This window comes from Callospermophilus lateralis, unplaced genomic scaffold (genome assembly GCF_048772815.1).
Source record: "Callospermophilus lateralis isolate mCalLat2 unplaced genomic scaffold, mCalLat2.hap1 Scaffold_205, whole genome shotgun sequence".
NCBI lineage: Eukaryota > Metazoa > Chordata > Mammalia > Rodentia > Sciuridae > Callospermophilus > Callospermophilus lateralis.
In genome coordinates this window covers 551039-578637 of record NW_027513036.1, presented here as the reverse complement: position 1 = coordinate 578637, position 27599 = coordinate 551039, and the positions used below count along the sequence as shown (strand labels likewise).

At 36.4% G+C, this 27599-nt stretch overlaps 1 protein-coding gene and 1 non-coding gene across 2 annotated transcripts; one reads left to right on the top strand and one right to left on the bottom strand.

Annotated features, from left to right (window-relative positions):
- On the bottom strand, positions 1 to 27599 carry LOC143388729 (transport and Golgi organization protein 1 homolog). Its single transcript, XM_077108213.1, has 12 exons — positions 27519 to 27599; positions 22054 to 22161; positions 17410 to 20209; positions 15623 to 15826; positions 13240 to 13388; positions 3731 to 3808; positions 3534 to 3644; positions 2223 to 2294; positions 1921 to 2025; positions 1307 to 1433; positions 1106 to 1213; positions 1 to 62 (listed from the first exon to the last, which is right to left on the bottom strand). The coding sequence occupies exons 1-12, from the start codon at positions 27597 to 27599 to the stop codon at positions 1 to 3; spliced, it is 4005 nt and encodes a 1334-aa protein (XP_076964328.1).
- On the top strand, positions 10119 to 10225 carry LOC143388733 (U6 spliceosomal RNA). The gene has a single exon (XR_013090065.2). It is a non-coding gene; the product is annotated as a U6 spliceosomal RNA (small nuclear RNA).

Here is a 27599-nt window from a genome sequence, read left to right as displayed (position 1 = left end):
CTATACCCGAGAGACATCCATCATCTGCTTAATTTGATCTTTGATCTTCTCGTTCCGATCACCTAAAAAACAAAAGACTTTAGCTTTTTCTTTCCTTACTTTTAACTCTATATTCTCCTAACTTCCCCAAACTAAATAATGATTGTGTTCATCATCAGAAGAAAAAAAAATCAATTAAATAACTAAACTGATTAGACTAATGACTTTTAAGAGAATTGCAAGCTTAGATTTAAAAAAAAAAAAGAGAGAGAGAGGTGAATTTCAGGCTGGGATTGTGGCTCAGTGGTAGAGTGCTCACCTAGCATGTGTGAGGCACTGAGTTTGATCCTCAGCATAAAAATAAATAAAAGTACTGTGTCTGTCTTAAAAACAAAACAAAAAAAAGGTGAATTTCTAGTTTACACAACTAAAAATGTTATCTATGCTATTCTTGTAAGATAAAAGCTTTTCTTCTCTCTCAGATCTATTTTCACCTGGGCAAGTAAGTGTCTTATTTAGAAAGATTCAATCCTCTATTTTTTCCCTGAATCTACTACCAGGTGTGGTTTGAAATACTTGCTATGTAAGCAATATCCAACTTGGGAGAAAACATCTGGAAATATTTTCCTCATCAGTAAACACTGTTACACTCCCTCTCTCTAGCTTTCTGATAGTCTCTAGCCTCTGTTCTCACAGCCTTAGTTTATGGTTCCAACTACCTCCAGACTCTTAAGACTGACTGTGGACCTTAAAACCACAGACCCATAGAGATGATGAGTATCAAAATCAACTATCATCTGCATAAGTTAAGAAATAAATTTCTCTTACTGTACAATGTTCAATACTCTAAGTATTGTACAGGATGTGACTATTGTAGCTGCAGTGTACTTACTAATTTTCAATGGGATAGAAAAAGTCAGTGTTCTTCACATGCCTATTGCTACATTATACCCCAGCAACCCACCTCTGCCAATGCAACAGACATATCTATAGATCCAGTGATATGTGTCTACAACCCTGAAGCTTAAGAAGAAAATCAGCCAGCTGAAAAGTGGCATCTGTATAAATACTTAATTAAAGACAGGAAAGCAAAAAAAGGATTCAACCTCCCTGAGACTGATCTTACCTGCTACCTCTCCGTTGGTTAATTCATCTGACTCATCTTCTCTATTTTGATCCTCAGATTCAGATTCACATTGTAACCGATCAACTGTGTGATATAATGAGTCAAAGCCTAAAAAGAAGCAAAAGGTTGGAAGACTCTCGATTTTAATTCAGAAGATTTCAGGAGAAATCATGAGATGAAACATGTATTTGGAGTATAAACTTACATTAATAGTATCATCTTTGTGATTAAGAAATACAAGTAAATCTTTCTGGGACTTCTCAAATGATTTGATGTGTTCATTGAGCTCAGCGTGTGATGTACACCAGTCTTTGACTTCCTGCTGCAACTGAAAAGTCAAAATACATGAATTCCTATGGGTTAGGGAGGGATTTATGCACTGGATACAACAGGACTACAAGACTTAGACAAAGAAATAGAGAACCATACTCCTCGGTGGCCTGCCTCAATCGAGGAGGTTGAGACCTTGGTTAAGGAAGAGGGCAGAGTGGCCCCAACTCTCACAGCTGCAGTAAGAACATCAGAGCTCTCAGGAAGTTGACCCTGTTTATTGCATTCCCCAGAAAATTGCTGCCAATTCAAATAATTTACCTCCAGCAGGATTGACATTTGATAGGAAAAGCAATAATCCAAAAATCCAAAACAGATGGAGAACATATATATGCACTCAATTTAGGGAGTATGTTTAAACTTTGCATATCTAGAAAAGGTCCTACATGAATATTCCTTACCTCAGAAACAGATCCAAGAAAGATACAAGATAATGACATTCACTTCTCTAGTTTACATTATGTATGACATCAAATTTTCTTTACCTGCTCTTTCGTCTTCTTAAGTATGGTATTTTCTTTCTGAAGCTGACAGCATTCCAACTTCACCTTCTCTTCACGAAGCTTAGCTTCATTAAAGACAATTTGAAGCTAATGCAAAACACTAGAGTTAGTGAATTAATTCAAAAGAAAAAACAAAGTTATACTTTCCCAAACCAGACATCATATAGTTCTCATTTTTTGCACATTTTAGCACACTTCAAATTTTTGGTCTGCAACAAAACTAAGATGTAATATTAATATCCCATTATGCCAACTATCCCATTAGCAAGAGTTGGCAGCTTTACCTCTGAAAATTCAGAAGTATTCACTGAAATGACATCTTCAAGCTTCTCTATAGATTTCTTATTTTCCATTATCTGCCAAGTGAAAACAGAACACAAAATATGCATTAGGATTTCAGTAGAAATAGTGATATGTGTGTGTGTGTGTGTGTGTGTGTGTGTATGTGTGTGTGTGTACACACATATATATATATATATATACTAAAAAAGATAAACACAACAAAATATTTGTCAAGCCATCCCATTACATTTCAGGTAAATGCAGGGGATTCAGCTTTGGACTAAGCAAAAAATCAAGAACTGAAAGAGATGAGGGAAAATGAAGTCATAAATATTTCATGGCATCCACAACCTTACTGTTTATGAGATAACCAGAAAAAAAGGTCAAAGTATAGAAAATCATAATGCAATAATAAAATGTTTTAAAGCATAGAAAATTAATTAATTACTGTTTTCAAATAAACCAGTTCAAATTAGTAATTTTTTTTTCTAGTGATAGAGAAAAAAATTTCCCAAGATCATTTTTAAAATTTTCTTATCTGAAGTAAAAAATGATAAAATTTAAGGGAGTATAGACTAATCTCACATACAGAAGAATTCCCAAAAATTTATAAAGATATTCGCTCCTTAAGGAAGTGGACATAACTCCCCAATCTTTGTTTGCAATGCCTGGGATTGAATCCTGGGCCTCATGCATGCTAGGCAAGTGCTCTACCATGAGCTGCATCCTGAGCTCATAACTCTTCATACTTTAACTGTGGGCTGTGCATGGTAACTTCCAAAGAATATAATATAAAAAGGATTGGAAAGAATTTTTACAGTGAAGAAATCTGATAAATACTACCTCAGCTAGGTGATCAAGCTTACTTGGGGGTAGGATATTTCAGAACACACTCTCTACTATCTTTTGCAACTTTTATGTAATTACAGAAACTTATAGAAATTGAAAATGAAATATGTAAGTAAATTTTTTTAAGTACAGAAAGTTGATTAATTCATTACTCTTTCAAGTAAAAAGTAAACAAATACTGTTCAATTGGACAATAGTTTTTTAGTTGATCTGCATGTTTCCAAGGGCAGAGCAAAGCAATATGAAAATTATCCAAGGTTGAGAATAAAAATATTTCCTAGGCCCATAAAAATCATTTGTTGTATCAGTACTTAAAAGTTCCACAAAATGGGCACAGACGTGGGTTCAACTTCCTTGACTCCTAATCTTACTTTAGTTAACAGCTGGACTAAGTTCAACTTAACCAATTTTACAAAATATTTCAAAAGCCAAATTAAAGCAACACTTAGCAGCAAAACTCTTACCAAGTCGTGATTCTTAGCATTCTGTTCTCTTTCAGATTCTAACATAACATGAAGACTTTTAGCTCTCTCATCCAGAAATTCTTTAGCTTTTTCAAGAAGCTTTATTTTATCCTGGGAAAAAAGGTGTCAAGATTACTCACTCATTACATTTACTTTTGAGTTTAGAATGTAATTCCCCCCAAAGAAGGGATTTTTACCTTATATTTAGTTGCTTCATCAGAAAGAATCATATTTTGTTTTATGGTTTCTTGGATCTGTTTCTCTGATTCCTTCATCTATGTAAATAAAGCATTCAGAATTAAGATACAGAAATTATAGTGCTACTATACAAGTTACTTCCAGACAAGTGACCCTTTCCAGAAGAAAGCAGTACTTAATACATATGACTGCTTAGAATTTGGATGATTTGTAGGAAATAATGAAATAAAAATTTTAAAATATGATTTTTAAATTAAAACAGGTAGAAATGATTCAAGCTAGAACCAAGGGAGAAAGAAACAAAAAAATAATTATACCTTCTGTTCATACTTTGAAAATTTCTGTATCAGTTCTTCATCTTCTTTCATGAAATTGATTATCTTTTGGGCAATTTGCTGTTCAGTGACTAAAAGGGGGAAATACACAAGATTATTACAATCACTAAATGAAATTCAATTACCCAATCTACTAAAAGCAAAGACATGTTATATGGTACTATGAGGAAATACTTCTTACCATAACTATTATGCTTTTAAAAAGCAATCTATGCTTATTAGCAATAAGAGTATAAAATTATTAAAATTTAAGAAAAATATAAGAACAATGATATTTTGCTGGGTGCGGTGGTGCACACCTGTAATCCCAGTGGCTCAGGAGGCTGAGCTAGAAGGATCCCAAGTTCAAAGCCAGCCTCAGCAAGAGTGAGACACTAAGCAACTAAGTGAGACTTGGTCTCTAAATATAGGGGGTTGGGGATGTGGCTCAGTAGAGTGCCCCAGAGTTCAATCCCAGGTACCCCTCCCATCCAAAATGATATTTCAATTTAAGCTTATTTCACAGATGGGAAATACAGTAAAGTGTTGTAGCTTGATATTCCTCCCTTCTCAAAACACTTTCTTTTCAGAAAATGGAATCATTTAATTCTTTGCAAAGAAAAACAGAAATGAAAGCATACTGATTCACATTACAATTCTTTAAATTATCTACTCAATTACTTAATGCATGATTAAATCATTAGCATAGAAATACTCTTCAAATGTAATACATCTGCATTACATCAATATTCAAAGTTAATCTGCCCCAAATTAAAACTTATCATCTCCCTATCCACAATTTGTTCCTCCTCTTTATCGCCTATCTCAGAGTTGGAACCATCATCATCTACTCAGTTATCCATGCTAGCAATCTAGGAATAGTAAAATTTTCAGGAGGTAAAAAAGTAATAGACATTAAAAGTCACTGTATCTACTTCTAACATACATAAAACACACATCAAACACCAATACAATAGAAGTTTAAGAAACCTAAAAATTTACCTTGATATACTCTATCTTTTACCTAGAAGAGAGAAAAAAGATTAAATTTGATGTCAAACATCTGCTCAATAGAAACAGCATTCCTAAAACAACAGTCAGAATCATAACCAAGTGAGAATTTAATAACATTCTGGTTCAGAATAATAAATTCATAGGATTAAAAATAAGTAAAGGTTAACAAGCATTTTAAATATAATTGGTAGTTATATTTCATAAATAGGCTCTGACATAAAAACACTAAGATATGTACCTTATTTCACAGTAAAGATGTGTGTGTGTGTGTGTACTCAAAATCATTTACTTGAGAATTCTAAATAACCAGGATAAAGTCTAGAAACAATGACTATTCAAAAGGAATCTGAGGAAAAGATATTAAGGCATAATCTTTGTACTAAGATATGCCACTTTCACTCACCAGAAAACATCTTAGAACTCCAATTTAAATTTGGCTATTGGCTGAATTTAGAAACTAATAGGCTACATCATCTTATTTCTACAAACCACTAAATATATAGCAAGAAATCTGAAAGGGAAGACTGCTAGAAGAAAATGCACAAGCAATAAGAGAAATGACAATTAACATATTCTGGAAAGGACAAAAACAATCATTTCCTAAAGACAGCAATAAACTGCCTGATAATAAAACCTAAGCAGAAATTTTTTTAAAAACATCATTAAATTTCTTTGTAACTTAGCTATACTTGTCCTTTCAAATGTTATAAATGGTGATGGGATACTCAGATGTGTCCATGGATCATCCATGGGATCTTTGTAATAGGAAATTGCATTCAGAAAACTCCAACACAGAAAGAAATGGCATTTCTTTAATGTCATAGCCTTGCTAACCTTTTACTCAAAATGACAACAGAAGAAAATGGAAAGTAGCATAAAAGCAGTCATCTAAGGAAGAGACTAAAGCTCCAAAGTCAAATGCTGAAACTGAGGAGCAATAGCTAGGAACCAGATCCCACATAACCTAGTGAAAAGATAAACAGGTACTGGGGTTCTTGAAATGAAAGAAACAAAAGAGAAATATAAAGTGTTTTCATGTTTTTCCCTTCTCTTTATTTCCTTTTTCCTTTTAGCTGAGAAAAAGTTCAATGAGATTGAACTGTGAAAATTCCTCACAGGAATCCAGGCAAACGATTCTTCTATTTAAGAAGGGAATGCTTTTTAAGAGATTTTACACTCAATTGTACAAGGAGAGGAAACTTATCTTAACAATGATATGTCTGATATAGTTAAGAAATCAGAAAAAGAACACTCAGATTTGAAAAGATTTGTATCCAATGCTTTTGGCCTCTTTAACTGTTAGGCTTTTCATATGCAAAGTCCATTTACCTAAAATAATTTTCTTCGAATTATGTTAAATAACTATGAAACAGAATGACCTACGGTACAAACATATGTATGTATAAGCTTATATATATACGCTTATACATATATGTACACACATACACAGAGATAGACTAATTCTGCTCAGAAAAAAAAGACTTAATGAACAAAACATTTAATGGATTTTTGGACAACACATAATCTATACTTCCAAATAAAAAGGTATTTTCTGAACATATGATCAAATCATAAAATCTGGAAAAAATATATATAAAAGACTGGAAAAATTATCTTATCTCCTTTTTCTCATTTTACTGTATTTCTTTGTAGCATTTCCCCCTGTTTATATGTGTTTATATTAACATACAGTTCATCAACATTTAAATCTTAGTTTCTGCTTTTTTTTCCACTTCATATTTAATTGTGAGCATTTTCTGTACCTCAAAGCTTTGAAATAGATAAATCTGCCTACCATTCCATTAAGCGAACATACAATATCCCCTAAATGAATTATGTTGTGCTAAGTCTTCAATCTAATACACTGTTCCACTGAAAAACATTACCAAAACCTTCAAAGCATAGTTATTTCTTTAATATAGATTACTAGACATATATGCTACATAAAAGGATATTTATCTAACCTATACCATCTTTTATACCACTTTTAAAGACTTCTGATACGTATGAAACTACTGGTCAGGATGGCTGTAAGAATTACCAGTTCTACCAACTGCACCCACACTAAATTATTTTATAAGGTTAGTTTGACTTAAACCACTAATTTGTGTTTTAGCAACTGAAAAGGAAAAAAGAGGGGGGGGGAGTGACTATATAAAATAATCCTTGTGCTTATGTGCTAAGGTATAAGTAAGTTAATTTACTCACAACAAGAACAGTTCTCCAAAAGAAAATGACAAAGGATACCAATCCAAAGAAAACAGTGAAAACTACAGGCTCCCATGGTAGTCCATAAAAATCAGGCCCAGGTTGATACTCATCAGGCAATGTAGTAAACAGCTGAAACAGACAAATTAGAAGAAATGGGAAACCTTAAATTTATAACAAAACAGTCACAAAGAATCATGGCAATTCTAAACCAACCTCCTCATCAGAAATCCACCTCCTCAATATTTTCCAATAGTTTCTTCAAGAGAAAGGATACTGACAGTCTCATATTTTTTGTTCACTTGCAGTGTTTTCAAGTATAATGAATCTAAATACTTTTTTAAAAAATTTATTTATGTATCTTTAGTTTCAGGTGGACACATTATTTTGTTTTTATATGGTGCTAAGGATCGAACCCCTAACCCTAACCCTAACCCTGACCATAACCCTAAATTTAACCCTAACCCTAACCCTAACCCTAACCCTGTGCCTCATGCATGCTAGGCAAGCGCTCTACCACTGAACCACAACCCCAGCCTGAATCTAAATACTTTAAATTGAGCATACTTTAAATTTTCTAGTTTGTAACAGGCCCTATATCATCACGTTGTCTAACACCTGGCTAGAATCCCTCTGGATCATTCTTTTCTCTTAGATAACCTGGTTTTTATAATTTAAAAAATTCATCTAAGACAAAAACTTAAATATATGAAAGAACTAATTAATTTTATGGCAACAAATAAAAACAATGAAACAATAAAAAGATTTCAAGCCCCTTTGGGTATCATTTGATAAGCTAGAAAAATACCTTACTATTCTGAAAAGTGTTTAAATAAAGAAAAGGAATCAAATATTTATCTCCTGCCTTAACTCTACAAACCAAATATCTGTGTAAAGAATAATCAATCATAGCCAGGCGCCGTGGGACACACTTGTAATCCCAGTAGCTAGGGAGGCTGAGGAGGGAGGATAGCAAGTTCAAAGTCAGCCTCAGCAAAAGGGAATTGCTAAGCAACTCAGTGAAACACTGTATATAAATAAAATACAAAATAGGGCTGGGGATATGGCTCACTAGCCAAATGCCCCTGAGTTTAATTCCCAATACCCCCGCCGCCAAGAAAAAAGAATAATCAAATTTTTATTTGTGTAGGCATCCCATCCTTTAAATGAAGAAAGAAAAATCCAGCAACTCAGACCATTGATATTTTGCAACCTATAATATATTAGCAAATCTCACCAACATCACTGTTGACTAGTAGTCAACATCAAAGGAGAGGATATGCATATGTCAATGCAATATTTCCTATTAAGTTTTCATAAGAAAAAGAATTGAACCTAAACCTGACTACGAATTTCCAAGAAATATAAAGCAACAGAGAGAAGCTGAGGTTGTTAACTCAGCACTTGCCTAGAATGCATGCAGCCCGAGGTTCAATCCCAGCACCACCAAAAAAAAAAAAAGGCAATAGAGAAAACAGGTTAAATTGTTGTACCAGGGGAATGTCATTTATTCACCAAAACTACAATATATCCTAGAAGTCCCACAAACATATTTTTTTCAATTATTGCAAAAAGTTACAACAAAAGGAGAAATCAATAGATACCAGAAAGTTGGAATATATATATATATATAGTTTTTTTTTTTGGTACCAGGGATTGAACTCAAGAGCACTTGATCACTGAGCCACATCCCCAGTCTCAGCCCCATTTTGTATTTTATTTAGAGACAGGGTCTCACTGAGTTACTTAGAACCTCACTTTTGCTAAGGCTGGCTTTGAACTCATGATTCTCTCTCAGCCTCCCGAGCCACTAGGATATTAAGGCATGTGCCACCATGCCCAGTCAAAATATATATTTTAAAGAGCTATTTTTCAGATAGAAAGCCACAAGGAACATGCAACTGTCACCCCTAAGAGCAGGAGAACAAATAGGTGAGCATTCTACCTTCAGGCACCCTCTAGACCTCAGTTTGGGAAGGGGAACCCAAATGGGGCCTAACAGTCTCACTGAGGAGAAAGAGACCAGAGTTCCAGGAGATTAAGCAGCCAAAACATGTAGAGAAAACTACCAGAAAGATGGGAGCCACAAAGAAAAAGAGTTCCAGAAATCTGCATGGAGGTGGTCTTCAGTTTGGGGCTACATTCTAAGCAGTACCTGCAAGGGCCAAGAACAACTATAAGCTAACCAATCCCACAGTTGGCACTGAGCTGGGAGAAGTCTGGATTCCAGCTAACCAGATAGAGTTGACATACAAAAACAGTATGGTCAACCAGCTCATGAAGAAGTATTTGATCCAGGCATGATGGCACATGTCTGTAATCCCAGCAGCTCAGAAGGTGTAGGTAGGAGGATCCCAAGTTTGAGGCTGGCAACTTATCAAGAGCCTAAGCAAGTTAGTGAGACCCTATCTCAAAAAAAAAAAAGTTCACTCAATATCATTAATTATCAGGAAATAAACTCACAAAGACATACCCACTAGAATGGCCCAAGTGCTAGTGAAGATGAAGTCAAGTGGAAGTCTCCTAAATTGCTGGTGGAAGTATAAAATGATTGTGGTCATTTATTAGCATGGCTTGACAGTATCACATAAGATAAAAACATACATTAAATGTAGGAGGCAATTGCACTCCTAGATATGAGTCCACTTATAGGGGCATATATATGAAATAGTACTGTAGGAAAAATGAATCTATAGTTTAAAAAAAAGTTATCAGTGGTTGCCTGGAACAGGTGGTGAAGGAACTCACTGAGAAGGATCCCAAGGAAACCCCTTTTCTAGTGAAAAAACTGTTCTATATCTTGATAATGGTAGTTTTTACATGGGTATCTACATTTGTTAAAACTCAGAGTGTGATTGCTTTGGCAGCACATATACTAAAATTGGGGCAATACAGAAAAAATTAGCATGGTCCCTGAGCAAGGATGACACCCACATTTGTGAAACATTCCATAGTTTTGTGGAAACAACCCTTCAACAGATGAATGGATAAAGAAACTGTGGTACATATACAAAATGAAATGTTACTTATAGCATTAAAAGAGAAAAAAATTATGGCATCTGCGGGTGAATGGGAATATCAGGCTAAGGGAAGTAAGCCAATCCCAAAAACCAAAAACTGTATGTTCTCTCTGAAAGTGGATGCTGACCCATAATGGGGGTGAGGTGGGTGGCAAGGGGCATGGAAAGAATGGAGGAACTTTGGGCAAAGGGGAGGTAGGAAAGGCGAGAGGGCATAGGGATAGGAAAGATGGTGGAATGAGATGAACTTCATTACCCAAGGTACATGTAGGACTACTACACGTGTTGTGTACAACTAGAAAAAGTTTTGTTCCATTTATGTACAATGAATCGAAATGCATTCTGCTATCATGTATAACCAATTAGAACAAATTTAAAAAAAAACTCACTGATATTGGCTATCAAGGAATTACTGTTAAGTTGGGTGATGGCCCATGGGTTCATTATACTATTCTCTATGCTTTTCTTTAAAGCTTTTCTAATTAAATTTATTTTTTAATTAGTACATAGAAATAAACATTTTAATTATTGAAGTAGGTAACATGACATTTTGATGCATGTATACACTATGTAACGTTTAAATCAGGTTAAATATATCTACCTCCTCAAACATCATTTATGGTAAAACTTTCACAATCTTTTCTTCTAGTATTCTGAAATGTACAATATGTTATGGTTACCTATAGTCCCCTACTATTCTCTCTGCTCTTATTTGAAAGTTTCCATGATAAAAATACTAAAAATAATTTTTAAATTAAGATATAACTTCAAATATTTAAAGGAGTTCTATGTAGAAAAGAATTCAATTTTATAGAGGAAATCATGTGGAGGAAAATTTGGAGTCAATACAAGGATGAACTAGACAACAGAAGAACATATAGCCTTGTAAGAGAGTGACTCATGCTAGGAAATACTGGTGTACAGGCCTCATAATTACTCGTCAGGGCCACAGTAAAGAAAATTACACCAATGAGTGAGAAACTAGACTAACAGCCTTCCAAGGTTTCTTTTAACACTAAGATTCTACTAAGATTCCATTGATCAATGAATCTGATTGGTGCACAACTCCCAAACACATCAGAGCCTATTACTCTCCAGTCCTATCAGATATCATACTACTTGTTTAAGATTTTACATTGACTTGTTCATAATTTTTGCATATATTTGTTAAGTCCTTTTCTTAAGGCTTTCAAAAGTCACAATCATGCCTTATACCTGTTAGACTCTTTTAGTCCTCGCACAATGTCCTGTACATACTGGGCCATCAAAATGCCTTTTTGAAGGCTCCTTTCAAATCAGTCTCGTAACATTGTGCCTCTTCTTTGCCACTCACGTAAATGTCTTACCTATCACCACAAAATCACTGACCATACCTGCACCACATTCGTGTACCCCGACCTAGACCTAGAGGAGTGCTCTGTGCATACCTAAAAATATGAATAAAGAAATCCTTCCCATATCGTGAGGCTGTAAACTTTCCAAGTGATGTTGATTCATTCTGATAATCAAATTATGACTGTGGAAGACTGGGCTTTAATCACTGGAAATATCATTATTCTAACTGCCTGGCTTGTACATACTCCTTACCCAGGTGGCTGCCACCACCATGAACAAACATGGAGCCAACTGAAAAATGATTCATTTCTCCCCATCACATCTTTTCCACCCTGGTGGTCTTTCCTCCCCAGGTATTCATTGTCTTTATACCACGTCTGACTGCCTACATGAGAATTAGGGGTTCGTGGGGGTAAAACCCTACAAAATGCCAGACATCTCACCAGACACTTTACCTTGTCAAATCATTTAATTCTTATGATTGGAGTAAGCATTATCTACATTTTTCAGATGGGGAATCTGATATTCAAAAGTTTAGTTATCTGCCCAAACTTCTAAATGATAACCTTGGGATTTGAAACCAGATCTACCTGGCTTCAAAATCTATACATTTTACAAGGAAAACAACAACATCATTTTTCTTACACAAGTCTTGAAATAACACAACCTACAGGAAACAACTTCAGTTGAGACGGATTACTGTCACAATGGCCCTAGGACCATCTTATCCTCCAAGCTCTAAAAGCTTTCTCATTCCTATAATTAAACTCTAAAAGTCCAACATCAACAAATACCATGAGGGGGAGGTAAGTCCTAAAATGCTTAGATAAGCTTCTAGACAGATTAAATGTCTTGTTTGGATCATGATTTTCTTTAGAAAGGTCAGCCTTAAGTGACTCTTTCTAAGAAACAGATCTAACCTAATTCCTTTCATTCTTAAAACTTTCTAAGGATCCCCACTATTAATGGTCTAATGCTACTTTGGCTCATGACTTCCTTTAAGATTTGCTGGCCTCTCCAACAGACCATCCCCCTCCAACTTCACACGTTATACAACACCAACTATTCACATTTTCCTGGCCTCCCCAAATATCTTTTTCTTCATGTTTCCATTTCTCTGAACACATTTCTTCTGACTGCCAGCTTCCCCCACCATCCTCCACCCCAGCCTGTCTAATCAACAACAAACCACATGACACACTCCTGTTTGCCCTTTGCCTGTGCTTCAAACACATCTCAACTACTTTCTGACCTTATTGATCACCCTTCCAACCATAATAAATGCATTTATGGACAATAATGTTCAACCATCAAATAAATACCTCTCTTTCTGCCATTATCTTACTGTGTTTCAAGAACGAAAGGTTCTGAGGGGAAGAACCAAGTTTTTTCAGGTGTACAAATGTCCAGCCTTGGTAGACAGCAAATCTTCCTCATATGCTAAACTAAGTAGCCATTAAGCCACACCCCTATGGCTTTTGTTTTAGGAGCTATCTACTCAAAGGGTCAGGAATCATTTTCATAAAGACATTTTAAGTTCTTCACTTCATGACCAGAAGCCACTTAAAAACTAATAAATAATCAACATTCTAATTGAAGAAACTATGTCAAACTTACCATCTTAGTGAAATAAAGCAAGTATGAATATAACAAGGAAAGCATGTTGTCCAAAAGGGTGGCATCTGGTGGCTCTTCCACCTTTATCTCCTTTAGTTGGTCTTCTGTATCAGCATCATCAACAGGAGTACCTTCTGTTATAAGTAGCTCTAAAATTGAAAGGGGAAATGGCTATTTTATTTTATGCTATAGAATAAGAATTGTCTCTCTTCAGTTTCAATATTCATCGAGTGTTTCACTAAATATATGAGTCACAGTGCCTGGAATATGTGGCTCTCCTAAAGACAATTAACACAGAGAAAAAAACTTCAAAATCCTAATTAAAGCTGTTAGACCCTTCAATTATAAAATGAACAATCTCCAGTCTACTCTCCACTACTTCCATGGCCATACAACTGCTATCAGAACAATATTTACTAAAGGAAAATTTTTAAAACCAGAGAGATATAGACAGGGTCACATTCAACAAAGATGGATTTAGTGCTGGTGAAACTTTGTGTTAAAAATTTTAGGAAAGCTGAAAGAGAGGGAGTCTTGGTTTGCAGATTTACAGGTGGAATGAGCCAAGGCTTAACACAGCATCTGGCACCTGGCAGAGATACTCAACAACTATTTATTGAGTGGACAGATGACAGCTATTTAAAAAGAACACAGTAATACCAAGAGAGACTAAAGGGAATTGGGTACAGACCTGCATTGAGGCTCTGTGAATGAGGTAGAATTCCAGTTAGACGTGAGAGCTTGTAGGTGTGGAATTTCAGTATGAGTTACATGAGCCTGGAGTATGTTTGATTAAACAGCTAGGAGTCCAACATGCAGTTATTAAGAAGTTGGACCAGTTGGGCTGGGATGTGGCTCAAGCGGTAATGCACTCGTCTGGCCATGCGGCCAGGGTTCGATCCTCAGCACCACATACAAAAAAAAAAAGATGTTGTGTCCGCCGATTCCATTCACCACTATTTTTTTAAGTTTTGCCTACTTTTTAAATTTTTTTTTAGTTTTTGATTGACCTTTATTTTATTTATTTGTATGCAGTGCTGAGAATCAAACCCAGTGCCTCACATGTTAGACAAGCACTCTACCACTGAGCTACAACCCCAGGCCCTCCATTCACTATTGGTATATGAATTTGACTGCTGGTGAAGTCTGCCCATTGGCTCAGCATCTCAGCACCTGAGACACATTAAATGACATTTGGGAAGATTTTACCTATAAAGATGATTGACATCATTTTGTGGTGGAACCTAAAAGGCTAGGGAAATAATTCATGCTTAATTTTGTAAGCCAAGTGTTCCCTAATCTTGAAAGTTTTGGAGCATGAAAATAACAAATCTTAATGGTGCGTTATTCATTTTCAGAACCTTATGGAGTTAAACACAGTTGATAAGTCAGTAGTGTTCATATATGGATGCAACGTCTTCTGGAAAATTGGAGAACTGATATGTTATTCCTTCTCAAATTAACTGAATCCCCCCTGCTATGAGTTCTCCTACACTCTGTGGGCAGATGGGGGGGGGTCAGGATCAGTGCTGCTAAGCCCTGCACTGGTGCAGGATAATGCTATAGCTATGCTTACAGACCAGAACGTTTAAAAACACAAAATACAGTAATTATGGCTTCATAGCACCATACTGGATGGATAAAATAAAACAATTAGTAATCATCTAATTTACAGATAAAATGAGAATGAGCAACACAAAAGTAGAATGCTGTTGATGCCATTATTGGGGATTTTTTAAAAAAATTGTTTCTCATCTCCCACTGGATGCTGTGCACTATGATGAAGTATTCATAAGGGTCAGTCTAAAATGGATTGCAGTTCTGTACTGTTTCCTGTAAGTATATAGTATAAAGATCTGGACCATTGACTGCATTTGAAAAAGTTTAATTACCATGTCCAGGAAGCAAGTCAAAACAGGACTTGAGCTATATTACATTCCATTTAGAAGAAAAGGGAAAAAACACAGAATTTATGAGACTATGAACAGTGATTCTCAAGCTAACTTGTACCAGGCCAGACTTTCATGGAAGGCCTGCTAAACACAGATTGTGGGTCCCACCCCCAGAGTTTCTATTGCTGTTGGTCTGGTTGAAAATTAGTTTTAGAGCATAAGGCCTTTGAAGAATAATATTTTAGTTGTAAATGGTTTACACAAGCTAGTCATAGCTAAACATTTGCTTTTAGGTGTGTTACAGTCTCTGGCCTATTTTTGATTTCTAGTCATCTTTATTCTTGATTTTCTCTCACTTAAGAGATTTTTTTTTAACTCACATGTACCTATATCACTCTCTGCTCTATTTTGTACCTTTGGCAACAAATATCCTTGAAAGCCTTCATTATGATAATGCCTCTACTTTGTAGAGAAAAATTGGCAAGCTTTACCTGGGTCTACTTTCTCAGTATTTGGGATCTGAGACACTTCTAAGACACCCATGTCCTCAGTCACAGGTTGACTCAAGAGGCTGGGCTCTTCAGGATGGTTCATATTTAAATGGTGACTCAGGAGGCGAGGCTCTTCATGAAGATTTCTATTAAGATGATTTGTGTTCTCTTTAGGAAAATCATCTTCATGGGGTGGCTGCATCTCTACAGGGGAGAAGAATGCATTGAGCCAGCTGGATGACACTATCTACCCCCACTTAAGCCAAATGATCAGCACTCCCCCTCAGCACACAGCTCCAGAAACCTCAACACTGCCCTCCATGCCCTGGCATGCGCCCATGAGAACAACTGGGCAAGGATACGGGAGGGTTACTTGTTTTCATCCCATTTAAAGGATGACTGAACTATACAGTCAAATTTATAAAGAAGCCTTTAATCCAAAGTATTTCATAAACAAATACATTTATGATAGAGGCTTCAATAACTTACCTTCCCTTGGCAAACCAACATACACCCACATGAATAAATGTGCAGAAGAGAATTCTGGTCCAGAACAAAAATGTGAAATGTCTATTCTGAACAGAAATAACAGGAACTCTTTCATCTACAAGTGTGCTGGTCTCACCGAGCCAGTATAGAGAAGGGAATTCCGTAAGTCTAGCTTGCTAATGTGCCTTTCAAATATGTTCAAAGTAACCTAGGAGCCAAATGGTGAACCTATCTCCTTCCTGAGCTCAGGACATAGACCAATAGGATCCATAGCAAAGATTATCTCTTTACAGCTTCATATTCTACCCTGAACATTCACTTGTACTTTGCATTCTTATCCAAAATATATCTGCTTTGATTAAATGTACAACTGTTTTCTTCCCCAAATTATCAGGTAAAATTAGCATTCTTGGGAAGTAAATTTTTCCAATGGCTTTATGTCCTTCTGGAATTCTTATCATATACTCTCAGTTGAAATATTTCATTTTGAAAAACAATGGATAGAGATGATCAAATATGAAACCAGGAAACTGAAAGCTTTTATCAGGATATTGGCTCATTGTCAGTTTGACGAATATTTAATTGAAAGGCTTCTATGTGTCAAGCACTACATTATAAGGCTTGTCATCCTGGTTCCATCCTTGATTAATATGAATGCAAGGACCTTAGAAACCAGTGGAGTAAAACCAGAATAAGTGACCTCTCCCCCAAGAGACTGGAAATAGCATGGTATCCACAAAAAATAAATGCTGGGGAGGGGAATTCAGGCAAGCTATCCATTAAAAGTTATTCTAGGGCTAGGGTTGAGTGACAGATCACTTGTCTAGTGCAGGTGAGGCACTGGGTTCGATCCTCAGCACCACATAAAAAGAGATTAAATTCTAAAAAAAAAAGTTATGCTAGTCACTCCACACCCACATGATCTAGTACAGATATTTTATGATTAAGAAATTATGTTTAATAAAGCCCTTTTATAATTTTAACATAAAATCTGTACTGTTAACAGGTCTACTTTTGTCCATTAGTTTCTTTTTGTGCATATCTTTCTCTTTAGCTTTTTATAAAATTTCTCTTTGAACATGCTAACCAATCCCAACTGTCCTAAAGGAAAAAAAGAATAAGCAATGTCCTTTCATGCTCTAGCCCAAAAGAATGAATAAAGAACATATGGGGCTCCTGAGTCAGCCTTCTTTCTCCTTTAGGCACATGGAAACTGAACAGAACTTTACAATAATACACAAAAACACCTGGATGGAACAACTCCTTTTCTCCAGCTCAAGCCGCAGGCAGTTATTTACCTTCAGCTTTAGCCCAGATTTCCTCTAGAGGAGGCACTGTTATCAATGGAGCAGTCTCCTCCACTGTGGAGTGCTTGTGCCTTACAAAATAGATCAAGTATTGGATATCATCAAGCACGGCAGCCTCTTCAAATATGTTACTTTTCTTTATTCCTATGTCTCTAATATCATTCACACGATTATCAAGCATTTGCTCTGCTATGCTCAAAATGTGTGACTCAGAGGCACGGAAGACCTTATCTAGAACATTTTCCACGTTATAGGGCAGGCTCTCCTGCTGTGCCGACTTCAGCTTTAATAACATTTCCTGCAACATGGCTTCCAGTTCTTGGCCATCAAAGTACTTCAGGATGCGTTGCAAGGACTTTTGTTCTGTAAAGAAGCTGCGGATTATGGGCAAGTCTTCCTCCTGATCGCTAAGCTCTGGCTTTAGGGCTGTATGTAGACTCTGTGGAAGTATATCATCTTCAAGGTCTACAGAAGCAGGACCCTGGCTTTCTGTGTCTGTGATATGCCCTATGTCCTCAAGGTCCTCTTTTGAGATTTCTTTTCCAGTAGCCTTTTCTGAAGACCCTGAAGTGTTCAGATGTTCCTTAGGGTTGTCTTTTTCAAGATCGTCAGAATCTTTATCCTGAAATACTTCACTTATCCCTGAAGTCTGAGTGTTTTCCTCATCACTTCTGTCAAAGAGTCCCTGGGCTTCCTCATCTGCCAGAGGACTTTCCTCCTTTCCCATTTCCATATCACCTCGTTCCTTGTCCATCATGTCTACCCTTTTGGCTGTGGTTTCACTTTTCTTAAAAATCTCCCAAATTATACTCGTTTCTTGTTTGTTTTCTTTGGTTTCTAGATCAGGATTGATAGTCTCTAAAATTGCTTTCTCAAGAACGTGCTGGTTAACATTCTGAATCCCAGAATGTTTTTCTTTTGACTGTTTTGCACTTACAGCATTTTCATCCTCCAGAAGCTCTTCAGGGGGATAATAACCCTCCTCTACTGCTGCTGGCCTTTCGGAATGGAGACCCGGTACTTCTACCTCGTCAGTTTGCTCTGTTTTTTTAATTTTCTGTGTCCCCTGTGTTGCCTTATGCTGAATCAATTCTTCAGCCGAGGACTGCTCTTTACCCTCGTCCTTGGAAAGCCCTATCTTCTCATTTACATGACTAACTGTAACAATCACATCTCTTTCTTGTTGCCAAGAAAGATTTATTCCGGGACTGGGGACCTCTTCTTCCGGTTCTCTTAACAAACCAATTCCATCTGGAGAGGAGAATCCAGATTGATTTTCAGTTTTCAGAACTAGTCCCTCTTTAATTTGCTGAGGTTGATGCTCCACTGAGTCTATGTGCAGGGTTGGTGTATTTACTGAACCTGGCTCCTCCATTCCATCTTTGGATGCATCATTTTGATTATCTCCCAGGAATGTTGCAATACCCAAGGATTCTGGTGGTTTACTCTGTTCTTGGGTCATCAGACTCCCTACAGCTTTATGTAGAGATTTATTCTCTAAGCTATCTTCCAAAATCTTCTCTCCAGGTGAAGAGAGTTCTTCATTCACTTCTTTTGAGATACGGATAACTGCTTCTTTTAGGTCATTCTTGTTATTTTCAAAGGCTGATTTTAATGTGTCCTTGCCCTTTTCAACAGCTGGCAATGAGCTGAGCTTATTGCTTTGGGGAGAAGTATATGCAATCATCCCTTCTATCTTCTCATCCTCTAATTCTGAAACATCTTGCATCAGGTGCTTCTTAGGCTCCTGAACATTTGTCTCTTTTCCTTTAATATGAAGTTCGAAGTCCACTTTTGGCTCTTCATCATTATCTGTCTTAGAGGTTTCCACAAAAATACCATATTTTGCACTTTCAGGATAAATATAATCTGTTGCTGCTTGTGGTTTCTTCTGTTTTCTGTCTGGAACTAAAACTTCCTCATCTTCTTTTTCTTCTTCTGAATAAGAATTCCGCAAATCCATCATATCTGTTTTCTCATCACCACCTGTGCCAATATATAAAGTATCCTCCAAGGTTGTCAGTATATTTTTATCATCCATGATGCCTGGGGGCAGAGTTACCTCAACCTTATCTTCTTCATTTGAATTTTGCTCTTCACCTATTGAATATTTCTCCACTCCAAACTCCACTGGGAATTTCATGCCTTCTTCACTTATAAAGGTTAGTAATGGGAGCTCCCCCAAGCTTTCCTCTTTCTCCTCTTCTTCCTTATCGAATGCATAATAATCAGCATCCAATTCCTCATCATCAAAATCATCTTCTAATGAAGTCACCAGTCTGGTCGTCTCATCATCAGACACAAGTGCATCAGCAGTAGAGCCAAATTTGGTTTTCAAGTCTAATGTCATTTCTTTTTTCAAAAGTGTATAAACATCAGTCTTCTGTTTGTTTGAGACCTGAGAACTGTTGCTGGTTTTGTTGTTTTCACTTTCTGGCACTTTCAATTCATCTTGTAGTATTTCTTCAAAGGGTTCAAATGAAGTTTGTTCACCCTGAGCATTATCTGTTTGACTATCTGCATGAGGATGGTTCTTCTGAGCCAAAAATTGTTCCTCAAGATCCATAGTGTTTTCTGAGAATGCACTTTCAATTTGCTCTGAGTTTGCTACTACTGGTTTAGGTTCAGGTTCAACGTCCTGGGAGACTTCAGGAAATTGTTCCAATTTTTCTATAGCTTTCTCAGAATCTTCATTTGCAGAATCATTCAATTCCAAAAATTCTAGAAGTTTTTCTACATTATAATTATCAAAATCATCCCTTCCACCATCAAAACAGACAAAATCTGTCTCCTGTAAGGAAAAGGAAAACATTAGTGTGTCAATAACAAAGTGTCACAAAAGCAAACTCATCCACGCTCCCAAATTCAGGATTGGTTCTAAAGAATCTTTGTGGTCAACCAGATTACTCTCCTCCAACCCCCATTGGCTAACTCCATCTATGGCTGAGTAAATCTGTCTTTTTCTAGACTACAGTGTTAGAAAGTCTATTCTTTCTTTCTTTCTTTCTTTTTTAACATGAGTCATATTCTTTAAAAAGCATAATGAGTAAAAATAGTGACAATTTGGTCTCCAACAGCCTGACTCTTGGGTCTCTCTCAATTTGCTCTGAGCATAAGTAGGGAAAGGCAAGGTATCACTTATAGGATCCTCCAGCTCTTAATATCTACACCTATGTTTCAGGAATTTAATTCTTAATCATTTGCTCAGGAGAAGCTGGAAGATCCTGCAGCATTGAGAAAGATGAATCAGTTTTAAAGTATCTTACTGAGATACAAGTACATTTGATGGAATAAAGAATGATATTAAAGAGGCTCCTCACATTATTATTACCACAAGAACAAACTGAAAACAAGATTCAACAAGTTATACACCTTCCTCTTCATGAGGGTTTCACAGTCACTAAGATCTCTCTCAGGACTATCTATATATTTATCTAGTCTTCCTTCTTGCCACTAGTAAGCAAATTGACATATAAAAGGAGTCATAGTATGAATGAAATTTTTTAAAAAATTTCCATCTCCTAATTAAATCTTCATAATATTCTGTGGGGGTTCTGGGAGTGGGGGAGGCAGTTCAATGTAGTAGGGATGAGTGATTTCCTCTCCCCATCACATGCATTTCTAAGCCATGAGGGATGCATGTAATGGGAAACATAATGAGAAGTCAGAGTTCAAAACAAATGAGTTCTCTGTAATCAGTGAACTGCTGTCACAGCTTAAATCCGAAGAACTAACTCTCTTTACCTACAATGAAGTCCAACAAGCAACAGAAGTGATTTTATGGCCCCTGAGATTATGAAGAAATTTTAGGAACAGCAACAACAAACAGGATGACTTTATCCATTCACCCCATCTAATCTAAGAACTATCCTAGCCTAGCAGCTTGCATATTCTACAGCCACTACAAAGATATTTTAGTGTTGGTTGGCATCAATTACTACACAATTTAAAACTCTAGAAAATAATCAGCTGAAGTGAGAATTCTAGAACACGAAATCCTTTCAGTCACAAAATCAATTTAAGTCAGAGCACAATACAGGAATGCTGTATAAAGGAAGCAGTTGGGGCCTTAAAAGATCTGAGACTGAACATCACCTGAAACGCTCAGGTCCCCATTTCCAAATCTATAACATGACTATGATCCCATATATGACTAAGAATAAGAAAACCTTTGTAAGTACATATTTCTAGCCTAGTATAAAAGTTAGAGTTTATTAATTTAACCTAAATATACTTAAAATGTTTAATAACTATCCAATGAGTAGTTTTCAAGTTGGAATACCTCCTTTTGCCAGTAAAATGAAACTATTTACCTCTTAAATTTAATAGCCAAGTACAAATATATTAAATTATTTATTTTTCACATATAAAACAGAAGAGAAAAGCCCTATAGTTGAGTAAACAGCCTTCTATAAGAATATCTGTTTCAATATATTAGAAAACTCTCAGATTATAATATAATCACCCTTGAATGCCTTTCAAACTTTTTTTATAGGTAGTCTGATTTCAAATGAAAATCTGATACACAAATGTTATAAACACATTATAAAACTTTCAGAAGCAGTTAACTGAATATAACGGATGGATTTATAAGCCAGTTTACAATTGAGAACAAAAAAGAAATCCATAACTTACATCTGTTGAAATTTGTAGCTCTTCTTTAGTATATTCACGAACTACCTTGATGAAATCTTTTGGAAAATATCCAAAAATATGGCCAAATATGGCCAAAATATGGCCAACCTATAGTGCAAAAGAGACAAATATCAAATAAATTCTGTACAAGGAATATAAATAAGAGATTCTCAGAAGTGGCAGGAAATATACACATAATAGATAGGTATATGGTATAACCAAGAAAGAAAGTTGCTATAACAATTACACTGAGATTATTATTCCAAATAAAAATTAAGTACAGAACTGTTAAAACAACATTTCCAACCACTGAAGTTTTCTATTTTACATTTAGTTTAATTCTCAACACAGAGCATATAAAGTTAAAACTTCTGAAGTAAATAAAAGATCTGCATAGGAGATTATTGTATATTATATGGTTAAAACTATATAAATCAAAGCTGGTTATAAATGCAATTCCAAATAACCTCTAGCAAGAATTTACCTGTACATTTTGTAGCATTGCTCATAAACAAATATTTATGTCTTTCTTAACCAATACAAAACAGTCATGAAAATTAATAAGTAAAAACAATACAAAATCTCTAAAATGTATTACCACTATAGCAAATGTATTGATAGTATATGCTTTCCTAGCTTTTTCCAAATCTACTTTTACAAGTACTTGGGGAGAAAATAAAATTACAATATAATGCATACTAAACCACATATCAAGCTTCAGTTTCACCCAAAATAAATCCTCTGCAGAAAAGAACCCCATTTATTTTCAGCACCAACAGCTAAATTTTATGAAGTTACATAGAGTGTACAAAAGGTATATAAAGTTCCCCTTGAGAAAGACACTCTTATTACTAACTACTGACTAAAAGGAACAGAAGATTCTTGCCAATAATTAAAGGAAACTGATAGGCAAATCAAACTATTTGAACTAATTATCACTAACTCCAAAATATCCCCGTTCATGAATGTTCTTGTTATATCTAGAAACCATCTGAGAGCCAGTATTAGTGGTAGAATACTGCCATGAAGATTAGATAAGACGGAGCAATTAAAAGCTTCATCACTGGCAGATAAAGTCTGAGACTCTAGAAAACCAACAACACTGCAGAAGGAAAACTAAAAACTCAAAAGGAGAATCATTTTGAAAACTAAAGAGTTTTTAATTTCCTAAGTATAACATTCATGACATGAGAGGCGAGTCTGACGGGAAATACACTTTTCCCTTCTGCTGAAAATTCTATTAAGGTTAAATTTGGAAAAGGAAAAAAAACAGAGATGTATGGAGAAAGGAAACACATTTATCTCTTCTTAATCTGTGTCAATTGAGACCATAGATTATATAAAGCTCCATAATTACACACTGGGTGGTATCCCATTTCTTGTGATATGAAAAAAAAATGATGCAGAATCATGGAGGCTCCAGACTGGAAATAATTTTTATACCTAATTTTGCTTCCATACATCATCCCTGCCAAGGTGCTGCTGATTTGATTTGTGGGTGGGGAGCAAAGAACTGCCACAAGAGAACAAATTCTGCATAAGCTACTATCAGAACAAATGTACTTAAGTGCCACTGCCCTGAAAGGAAATATTCAAAAGGAAGATGGATTAGACAGGGGTCCTTTCCTAACTGGGTTTTTCACTTTATAGGGAGCTAAGATAAAACACAACCTGACTGAAGGCAAAGAAGACAAATGAATGCCACAGGAGCAATGCAAACAAAGTGCCACCCAAACACTCATCAGTCGGCAAAGATCCTTTCTGGTCAGGTGCTGAAAGCAGGGCTCCTCAGGAAGACAGGATGAATGCTGCCACCCAGAATGGCAAGAGTCCTAGGGATGAACATAGTTAACAGGCTACAATGTGACAGGAGAAATTGTAAATCAAGCCCATTTATCCAAAAGCTCAAAGAAGGGGAGAAAGATGACTACTGTATGAAAAATGCCACTTAGGTACATGGAAAAACAGTTCCAAGTTTAAAGATTACAAATCCTATTTGGTATACTTGAAAGAAACAATAGATGGTTCTTTATATGGAGTACTGCAACTGGGATTCTGTCTAAATATAAAGTTTGTACCCAAAGGCACCAAGTTTCAAGATCATTCCCTAAGAATCAGAAATGGCAACAAAATAAAACTAGTTTTCCCATAGGGATTACTCTTATTTTCTGTCTTATTTTCTGCTGTGTGGTATTTTATTTAGGGTGAGAACTTTCAGGGATGCAACCCGGAATTTCTCTAAACTGGAACACTCCTAGAGTCATCAAAGACCCTTGCTACTATTTTAAGTAAACAATCCACATATCACATTTTTTTTAAATGAAAAGGACAATACTCATCAGTCTCTCAATGAGGTCACTCCTAGTGAATCTCCCCATTTAAAATATCAAAGCATGATATAAACAATGTCATGTCTTTCATCAGAAGATCCATACAACTGGCTAAGTAGAATCCCTGGGGGAACCTTCAGGCATTGATTATAGGAAAAGCAGAAAATGGATGACCCAGAAGTTGCAAAAAAGAAAAAAAAGCACATAATGAACATAATATTCTGCTTTTTTAGAGTAAAAACAGCACAAATGATTAGGTAAAATACACAAAAAATCAACTTTAAATATGCATGCCTGACTTAATTTACAGGATTAACTCTAATGTCCATGAATCCTTCCCTTTTGAAGCAGCAAAGCTAAGAATTGTCAGGTTTTCACCATGACAACCTTTATGATGTGTAGAGCCTTCTGGAACATGATGTGAGGGGTAGCAACCACAACCAGTTCAGTTCTGTTTCAGAAAGTCTACTGACTTTCTATGCTGTGCCAGGCCTAAGGCGTGTTAGGAGCACAGGGCCTGGCAGAGAGGTCAGGTTAACTCTACAAAGACCCCAAGAAATCAGTCATTTAAATCTACACTGCTGAAAAACCCATCAAAAGTAAGAATATAACACCTGTCAAACTTTTACTTACACTTCCGGCCCAAAGTTCTCGTGATACCTCTGCCAATTTATAGTAGACATATACAGGGTCACCTTTTTTAAAATTCACAAAACGACAATCTGGCCTCTGAAATCTTCAAGAGCTTCACCTCGGTACATTAACACTGTATATGAACATTGAAAAAAGAAAAACAAACATTAGGACTTGATTTTTCACAATCCACATTGACCCATCAGGAAATATGAATCCCACTATGAACAAAAATCAAGTTTTTCCAGTACTCCCTGGAATCACTTTTAATTCACCTGCTCAAAGTATCTAAAATTCTTAGAGATTTTATTGCTATAAAATACAATATTCCCTCCAATTAGACAAGAGAAAAGGAAGCTTCTCTATTTTTTCTCTGTGCTGAGAAATAAAAAGCAATGTGGCTACTACCAACCATGGCTGGTTTCAGTGAAACTCTTGGTTCTTGCAGGCCTCAATTTTTTTCTGTTTCATAATCATAAAAAGCTTCATTTTGCAAATATGTAAATCCAAGTGTAGACACGGACAGGCTTAAGTATGGCTTCATGCAGAGGTAATAGGGAGGGAAGAGGGAAGAATATTCAGGAACCCCCAAGGGGTTAATTAACTTGAACTACCCGCTTGAAGACATTACCTTTAAGTGGCTGCAAGTGCTACCATGCAGCCATAAACACTGTCAATTTCATTTGCAGCAGAGTTGCTGTCTCTGTGTTCAGGATCTGGGTAAATTACCAGGAAATGTATTTTCTCTGAGCAAATATTTTTGACTATATCCAACATTAAGATTGTTTCAAAACATCCTCATTCGTATTTTTTTTTTTAATAAACAAGATCAAAAGTGGGTATCCTATCTGACAAGGAACAAGTTTAGCCATGAGAAAAGGTCAGGAAATACCTTCATGCTTAAAATGCAGGACTAGAATCACAATTGATCTAGAAACTGGTAGAAGCAACATTTTTCTTTTGGTTGACCAAATACACAGTCTCTGATTTAAGATGAAATGGACAATAGATGTATGTAAAAAGCAGAAAGAAGAAATGGAAATAACACTTTTTCTAAAAGCCAATTAGCAGTAAAATACACAAGAATGTGTGTTTTATAAAAATATATGTCTGAGGAACAAACACAGATTTGGAGAGGGTAACTTGTTTCTTTCAAGCTAAAATAGGACTATTTTCAAAACTGTCAGCATCCTAATTCATATATAATTAAGAGGCCAACTTTAAGGTGGGGAATTCTCATCACAAGTGGAAATGGCAATGTTTCTCTTGTTCCCCCTTAGGTCATAGAGGATTTACAAATCAGTAATATATTAGGTGACAACATAATGCATACTATGGAGCACCTATTAAGTACTTTTTTTTTTGGAGCACTTATTTGTAAGGCACACAAGGACACCTGACATACACACCTCACTACTTCCTACAACACAACACAGACCCACCTGTTGTGTTTGGTCACATCTGTTTGGACACAGGCCATTTCTCAAGTTATGTTACCCCACTGAACCTTACCAACACCATGTCTTAGTACTGAGGAAGCATCAGTGATGAGATTGTCCAGGTAGCCCACGTAGGATAGCGCTTGATAGCAAAGAATAGCAAACATTCTACCATGCTGGAAGCCTGATTTTGTTCACCCAAAACTGAAAGGAAATATGGCAGCTGCTTTGCTTTTCTGAGTGTTTATTTACTCTAGCCTTAGGGTTACCTCTAGGAACTGCTTAACATATATTGGAGACATCGTTTTTCTTTCTTGGAGTGGAACAAACAATTCAAATTATAAAATTTGTTTTTGGTAACACCAATTTAGGCATAAAGAGCTCAAAGGTAAACTTCTTGGCCTTTTCAGCATGAATATTTAAAAATATGTACTGCTTACAATTTATGGACAACATGGTCATCAAGTTACAAGGTTACTAGAAACCAAGCGGGAGGCCAAAAGAAGTATTCTGGCCAGTAAATATATAGAGGAAAGAGGTTCCAACAACAGTAGCAACTGAGTCTAAAACTGAATTGGCTTATAAAAATCTTGGAGTATTTATTATTGTTATTGCAACAAACCTCTTCATCTGAATCTGAATGGCTACATACTCCCCACCGCCCACCTCCAATCCAGGACTGGGAAGCAATTCTGTCCGCTTCCTGTGCACAGAAAAGGCTGCAGTTCCCAGGTGGCCCGTGCAGATCCTTGGCCTCTTTCAAAAGCAAAAGATTACTGGCCCACCTGCTACCCTACCTCAAATATGAAGGGAGGCTTCTATGCACAGAAATGACAGGTTGAAGCAGAGTCGGGGCCGAGACCTCGGAACACATTGCATGCCTGGACTCGGTGCTCTTCCCAAGCCTAAACTCTAGTCCCTGTTAAAAGGCAAAACCAGCCCAATCCCCAGTGCAGCAAAAAAACGAAGGGGCCAGTGAGCCTTTCCCAAGGAGCCCCACCATCAACCTGCCACTGGGATTAGGGCCACCTAGCCCTGGAGAGCATCTGCCCTGATACCGCACCAGCTCAGGTCCCTGTGGCAGGGGCAGAAAAGCGCTCTGCTGCAGTGTGGGGAGCCCCGGGCGCGTGGCGCACAACCCCAT

Coding starts and splice junctions, on each gene's coding strand:
- LOC143388729 (XM_077108213.1), bottom strand. CDS start 27,599: ATGGGGTTGTGCGCCACGCGCCCGGGGCTCCCCACACTGCAGCAGAGC. Junction 2,026..2,222: donor ATACTTCTGAATTTTCAGAG/GTAAAGCTGCCA, acceptor GTTTTGCATTAG/CTTCAAATTGTCTTTAATGA. Junction 1,434..1,920: donor TTAAGAAGACGAAAGAGCAG/GTAAAGAAAATT, acceptor TTGACTTTTCAG/TTGCAGCAGGAAGTCAAAGA.